At 43.6% G+C, this 7,374-nt stretch overlaps 1 protein-coding gene across 1 annotated transcript; it reads right to left on the bottom strand.

Moving 5' to 3' along the window:
* Positions 1–343: 343 nt before the first annotated feature.
* On the bottom strand, positions 344–6,302 carry LOC135904368 (lys-63-specific deubiquitinase BRCC36-like). Its single transcript, XM_065435052.1, has 7 exons — positions 6,078–6,302; positions 5,849–5,968; positions 5,641–5,728; positions 4,951–5,039; positions 3,941–4,005; positions 2,970–3,145; positions 344–633 (listed from the first exon to the last, which is right to left on the bottom strand). The coding sequence occupies exons 1-7, from the start codon at positions 6,180–6,182 to the stop codon at positions 422–424; spliced, it is 855 nt and encodes a 284-aa protein (XP_065291124.1). The 5' UTR covers positions 6,183–6,302; the 3' UTR covers positions 344–421.
* Positions 6,303–7,374: the final 1,072 nt, after the last annotated feature.

The following is a 7,374-nucleotide window of genomic DNA, read 5'->3' as shown; positions in this document are numbered from 1 at the left end:
ATGCGTCTCGGGCTGCCGAAGCACCACCAGCTCCACGCGCGTTGGAATCTCGTGCCGTAACGACCCGCGTGACGCTTTGCATTATGTAGATGTCAGTAGTTGAGTCTGCCAAATTTTTTGTTACATCGGATTGTATGTTTCCCCGGTCAGTGCATTTTCTGGTTCTTTTTTTTCAGAATGTATGAACAATGTTTACTATAGTTTAGAATATCAACCTGTTTGTTTATGTCCAAGCAGAACTGTCCTCAGTCACTCTGAGGCAATGCTATCACCAGCCTCTGAACACGTTTCTTACCTGTTGAGTCTCCCCAAGCCAAATGATTCTTCCAAATAAGCATACAGATAAAAAAAAAGAAACCTTTATATCTCCATAGTTCACATCAGTGTGTCATCCTGTCCCAGTGTAACGAGCATGTGTGCATCACTGCTTTGTCCCCACTGACTGGGCTGGACTCTTCAGGAGAGCCTGTGCAGATGCGCACGCCTCGGCCAATGCAATCTTTTGCAGGAGTTCGTCCTTCTCGGCACGCATCCGCTCGATCTTGTCTCGGTTCTGCCGCAACCGGTTCTCCAGGCTCTGGAGCAGTGGACCGCTCACAGATTCCGCAATGTTGCACAGAGCCTTGACGAAGACTGGAACAAGATAAAATCACTTGTGCTCACGAGGTACTACAACACAAACTTTTTTACTAATTTTGAAGTGCACTTCTCTGCATTGTGCCGTTGCTCAACTCTTAGCAGCACTGGTCATGGCTCGGATGAAGATGGAGTGCTAGTAGGTCACGACAACATTAACTTTTGTCAGAAGATGTTGACCAGGGTATTGAACTTGATTGACGTGCAAGTTAATGAACAGCAATAAAATTCAAGCCTTTCATGAACGAGCATATATGGCTCGGATACCGTTCCTTATTTGTTATCTTGCAATGATTACCTTTAGATGACAGTTATGAGGTCAATGCAAATTAAATAATGCCCAACAAACCTATGTTTCCCTAAGATGTCATGTTGCGAAGTTGAGTTTCAGACTGTTGCAGTCTCACGAAAAACAAATTTGACAATAGTATAAGCGTAATAGCCGTTATTCAAAACTTAAGCGATGGCAGGGCCACAATTTCGTAGCAATGCCTTTTCTGATGCTATTCCTTTTGGTGTTTCTTCAGGGGTTAGAGCAATGCTTTGCCTGCATTATCAATGAGATCAGTTGGCCGTGAATGGTGGATGATAAAACTGGCATAGAATTGAGCAGAAGCCATTGCTACAATAACGGGACCCAATGCTGTATATGTGATCATGGAGTGCACATTTAAGTTCCCAAACGCCAAGCTAAAAGTGGACAAAGTAAGTGTAGTTATTTTGTCTAAGCGCTGGTCTTCCATAATTTGAACTATGCTACACTAACTGATACAAGTTTCAATCCTACTGAGGAACAAGATAACTCCTTACTTAAAAGGATTAAGTGAAGATCAGCGTAGAAATACACATCAGTTAGGAGTTTTAGGACCAACACTACTGCACAGGACTGTTGCACTATTCCACAACAGGACCAACACTACTGCAGAGAGGAGTACTGGTACATACCATAAAATTTATAGGAACTCTACTGCATGCTTATTACACATGAAAGGATGACACTTTATGAGCATCAAGCTCGGGAAACAAAAGATGTTTTAATTTGGTACTAAGGTTGGTCTTGAAATAGCAGCTGATGAGGATAATTAATTCAAACAAAACGATAACTTGTGAGAAAAAAAGTGTTGTCTTTTTATTTGTGCTAGTTTTTCTCATCAGCCATTCAGGATCAACTAGCTCCACAATGATTTCTTCATGCCAGACCTGGCATTGGCATCATCGTGATGCCATGCCACAGGGTTAAATTTCTTGATGTCGTGTAGGAATAAGGCATGGTATGATGGCATTGCTCATAAAAAAAAAAAGCAAACGAGAATGGAGTGCATGTTTTTTCTGGCTGCATTCACATGTGGCAGCTGCAGTGAGTTAGTGTCACGTTACGTCAGGACACACTCAACTCCTTGATATGAAAACGGCTCATAGAAACAAGTCTTACCGTAATTTAGGGTGCTCAGATGCTTGTAGGTACATTTTTTCTAGGGTTCAGAGATCTTGGACCTTCATTAAACACATATACACACACACACACAAAAAAAAATTACAAGTAAAGATGTCATGTCATCCCTCGTTCATCCAGGGATTTCTTTTCCTCTACCTGGTGCCACAGATGAGTGGCAATCTATTTATCATTTTCGTGTGGATACTGTTCTACCAGATGGTGCAAGGTTCCTATATAAATTATTCTTCTTTCATGGGCACAGTTGGCGCACATACAGTAGATGTATGTTTTCCCTAGGTTTTAAAATTGGTGGTGTAGACTAAAGCAGCTGCAGTGATGACAGCCACCCCTTTCAACACTGGAAAAGTGTTTTCGGGCTTTTCTTCAATTCAAGTAAAGAAGTAGACTTAGAAAGCTTTACTGATTCATTTTCAGAGCTTCAAGTTAGTAGTGACAATTCTGAGGAAGAGTTTGGGCCTCTGGCAGTCTCTCTCAGGTGGGCATGACTCAATGAAAATGCTTTGAAGCCTGTGCCTCTGCAGTTTTCTTTTCTCGCAGTTTCAGGATGGCACGTCGTATGGAGGACAGCAAAAGCATATTTTACTGCTGCTTCAAGAAATGTAAAGCCTCATATACACTTCTTCTATCACAATTCCTCAAAAACATGAAAAAATTGACAGTACTAGACAACATAAAACAACAAATACATTGCTGATTTTGCAATAACAAAAGCTGTTCACAATGTATCTTTCATTTTAAATTTGAAAAATTTGGTTTCCATGAAGAAAAAGAAAAAGATGCCATAGCAAGGAATAAGAATGGTTCTAAAGGAAGGTCAAGCTGCTCATAATTGTAAATTTCGCACGCGCAACCTGGCAGCAAAAATCTGCGCACTCACCCGAGTTGTTGTGCATTCTGGTGAGAAGGTCTAAACCCGGCACCTGCTTAGTCAGGCTGTACATGTCTTGCTCCTCTTGGCAAAGAATCTCGGGCAGCCGCACGAGGGCATCCAGGCAAGCATTGCTGATGTGCGTGCTGGGAACAATGTGCAGGGGGATTTCCATTCGTACATACCTGGAAGAAGCAGCACAATGTTTTACATAATGTATCTATCATGTGTGTCCAAATGTGTGTGCTCTGCTGAGTAAGTGAGCATGGGACTTGATTATTAGTGCTGCGTGTTCACAAGCAAGCATGAACAATCTGCAAACTGAAGCTGTTCAGTCACATCAACTTCGAAGCTCTATTCAAACTCCAGGTGTCATCTATGGATGCCAGCCTGTGGGGAGTAATTGCCAGACGTGTCTCCACTTAGCGACAAAACAAAACGAGTTCGTTTTGTCATCACAACTGTTGCCTGCTCAAAACATTATTGCTCAAAGTTCCAGACCTGAATAGAAAGAAAGTACTCACTGTAAATTATCTTTACTCTGTTTTGCTTATTGATTGCTTCTAGAACTTTTTTCCCTTTCTCCTGGGTGCTTGAATAGTAGAAATTTTGCATGCATGACAATTTGCAGTCCACGACCCTTGTAGGTGGCTTCATAATAAGCAGACTATCATGCTTCAAGTCTGAGCTGCAAAACATAGGGCCCATCAGTGATGTGGTCAGGAATATTTTTTGAAGGGGGGGGGGGGGGGGGGTGTGGCACGCACTTGTCCTGAGATGGGAATGGTGAAGGGGGAGCAGGGCAGGCTGCATACCAACACGGAAATTTGGGGGGAAAGGGGGAGGGGGACACACGTGCCCAGTGTTTCACACCCTGGCTACACCCCTGGACTCATGGAAAGCATTGCTAAGGCAATTTCAGGACCCTTCAACTACATTGCCAATTAGCATCCACAGAAAAGGCTCCTAAAGAAGCTCACCTCTGGGGTTCACCGTTGCTGGCCTGGTTGACAGACTGGAAGCATGTGACCTGGACCTGGTTCAACTGCATTGGCATTCGTTCAAAGATGTGAAATGCTTGCATACACGAAAAATTTTAAGCTTTCTTCACCTGAACATGCTTTCCAGTGCACACTAGCAATGTTAAATTAGCACATTTATTAGTATGAATAGTGTTATAAGTATTAGACAGTTTGATTAGCATTACTAGACTGAAATTGAATGGACTTAAGATAGCCATCACCAAAGTGCATGTTTATTCAAGCTAAGCAACCATACGGTGGCTTTGTATATATGGGATATATTTCAAATGTTTGTCAATCTGAATAGACAGTACAGCCGAGCACCTCTAGAATGAAATGACCGGCATAACAAAAAAATTAATCTGTCCCAGTTATATTGTGAGCTGTGTGGTACGCGAACCTTTACAACGAAGTGACCTATATAACGAATGATTTCGGAGGCCCCAAGCACTTTGTTATATAGGTGTTCGACTGTATAAGTAATACCTGCTTAAGTTGTATTTAATTTCATTTGGGTCTACACGTCATGCTTTTTCTTAGCTTACTGCAATATTTCACATCCCCAGAGGCCTTTGCAACGCAATGTTCTGACAGTTTTCCAGCCAACTAGGCGGGTCTTCGCACACATGCATGGCACATTAGCATTTGCTCTGCTATGATGATTACGGTTACAAGAAAATAATAATAATGTGTGCTTGCAAATTTTAGCATCTGCACATTGACATCTATTTAGTTAAATGTCACAGTCATTGTACCATTGACAGACAGAACTGTGCAGTTGGTTGCGGCATTTCAGGACAGAAAAGTCACAGATTTTGACAGCACAAGTGTGCAAGGAAAACTTAACTGATTAGCTTTTGTTTCACCCATCATCAATGCATCAACCACATTATCAATTGCAAGAAGGCTGAAGAAGCGCATTTTAAGAAGGACTAATATGTCACCGTGTGAGATACCCCGTGGCTCACCTTAGAGGTTGCGTCTTCGCTGAAGACCGAAAATATGAGGCCAACAAACCCTTCGTCCATCATTTGATATATGGCTTGGGTTTGGACATCTGCAAGTCAAGATTCTGCATGAAAAAATTATCAACTCAAAAGGCAACATGACATTTAAACACACACACACACACAGAATGAGACACACAGAGCAGCGTGGCTAACAATGCCAGGGCTAATCTAGTGAACATACACAAACACCCATAGAAGCTTGAACAGAGAGAAGGCTGCTGCAGTAGCTTAACTGGCAAAGCAATGGACGCATAATGTGGAAGATGTAGGCTGTAGGTGGAAAATGTAGGAAGATGGAGATGTAGGAAGATGGCTCCCGCCTACGACAGATTAGGTATCTTTTAGTCTACTTTCATTTTCCTTTTATTATTTATGTGACACGTAGGCAAATGTGGACACCCATTACTTTTATTCTTCATCTTCCTCTCCTTTCAGACACAAACCATCTGTACTACATTACATTTATACATTTCAGTTAAACATAACAAAGTTAACGAATAATTAGCTTGCTGTGGGATCAATGTTCGATTCCATCATGTGGTTGTAATTAACAAAACAGCGAGCCCATGGAATCCTCCTATTTACAGTACATTTAAATGGTGGCTCAAAGGCTATTTGCGAAGCGAGTAAGGGGAAGGGTGCACTCACCTACGTGCGATGGCCATACAGTGATGTGCGGGTGAGAGTGGTACCAGCCTAACACCCTCATCGGTTTCCTCAAGTTTATCGCAAGCGTCTAAAACAAAGCAAAGATAGCGGCATAAGAAGAGAGAGAGAGAGTCATCCAAAGAAAAACCGGCGCCTTTTAGTACAAAAGCGCCGCACATACCATACGCGCGCGCACACACACACGCACCTCTGCCTGTGTAGAAGCGTCCGAGAGTTGCTCAGGTGAAATTTCGACGCGGTCTTTCCGCTTGTCGGATCTCCGTAGCAGGATCACCGCGGATATGTGGGCCACCTTCGTTTCGTCGATCTGGGAAATTGTGCGACCAACAACAAAAGGCGTGAAAATCGCGGGTTTCCTCGTTTTAACAGCCATCCGTGAAACTTGACAAGCAATCCGAAACTCGGGGTAGCGTTACCTCTCCGATGAGAAGTCCCATGACCTCTTCCTTCTCCGTAGAAAGCGCATGGCTCAGGCAGACCATGTACACGTCTGCCGACAGATTAACTCGTACAGTTGACATTGTTACAGCTACGTAGTTAACCTAAGAAAATATAATGTTTTAAATAAAAGCGTCGGCAGGCGGTACATATCACAAGCGCGCAAACGCAGCCTTTTTAGCCATTGGCACGCTTCCGATTTTAGCTTGACTTGATACCTAAATAAACTGATTGCAAAGCCGAAATTTTCTGACAAGAACTGCGCTTTATATAAAGTAATAAAGTTCTAGTTATATTTTTAATACTATGTATAGCATCTAATGACAGTAGTGAGTGCTTTATTTACTTTTACAAAAATACGTTGATAACTATCATCAAGTAAGAAAGCGGTGTGCCGGACGGACGCACGCGGAGGTCGGTCTGCTTTCATTGCGCGGTATACCTTGTTTTTGTGTATAAGTTACGAGTCTGCCAAAAGCCACGTTCCTTTTTTATAACGCATATCGGACGGTGAAAAAGTCACGCGTAAGTCTGTACAATACGCCTACCCTAAGTTGCCCGTTGCCTTTGTTTATTCAAATGAACACTTGCGCTGGCTCTTCTCGGAAGCTCCGCCGAGTTCTGTTGAACTTTTGTATAATAATTATCGTCTGCCCGCGGTATCGGACGGTGGAAAAGTCACGCGTAAGTCTGTACAATGCGCCTACCCTAAGTTGTGCGTTGCCTTTGTTTATTCAAATGATCACTTGCGCTGGCTCTTCTCGGAAGCTCCGCCGATTTCTGATGAACTTTCGTATAATGATTATCGTCTGCCCGCGGAGTTCGATAGTGTGCGCCTTATTTTATCCGCGGACTGTCATTGTCTGATTTTTTAATATCTAGTACTACTTGGAAGCGAGACGCACTACACTAGCTACACTGCCGAGCTAGAGCACGCAGAACGACCTCCTCCTCTTGCTGTAGTAGTTCACGGTGTCGCCGACCAGCGCTGTGAAGGACTCGCCCTTAGGATCGAATGTTTCATGCCCCGCCATTGCCTTGGCTCTTTTGCAGTGGTATACCTTCTGCAGCTGACGTGCGATCATGGTCCTACCGGCCCTGTACGCCGCGCTCCGCGTTTACGCGCCGTACATCACCTTCCCGGTGGCTGTCATCGTCGGCGTCATCGGCTACAACCTTGAGGGCCTCATCTCTGACCGACGCACGCCCAACAAGAAGACGAGCGTCGATGAAGAGCGCAAGGAGCGACTGCTACACGAGTTGGACTCGCAGCAG

Source organism: Dermacentor albipictus, chromosome 7, assembly GCF_038994185.2.
Source record: "Dermacentor albipictus isolate Rhodes 1998 colony chromosome 7, USDA_Dalb.pri_finalv2, whole genome shotgun sequence".
In the NCBI taxonomy this organism is placed as follows: Eukaryota; Metazoa; Arthropoda; class Arachnida; order Ixodida; family Ixodidae; genus Dermacentor; species Dermacentor albipictus.
This window is presented reverse-complemented; position numbering and strand designations above follow the sequence as displayed.

Excerpts from the sequence above, each read along its gene's own strand:
- LOC135904368 (XM_065435052.1), bottom strand. The coding sequence starts at position 6,182 with ATGTCAACTGTACGAGTTAATCTGTCGGCAGACGTGTACATGGTCTGC. Across the intron at positions 5,040-5,640 it reads TGTATGGCCATCGCACGTAG|ATGTCCAAACCCAAGCCATA; the intron begins GTGAGTGCACCC and ends CTTGACTTGCAG. Across the intron at positions 4,006-4,950 it reads GCGAAGACGCAACCTCTAAG|TTGAACCAGGTCCAGGTCAC; the intron begins GTGAGCCACGGG and ends ATGCCAATGCAG.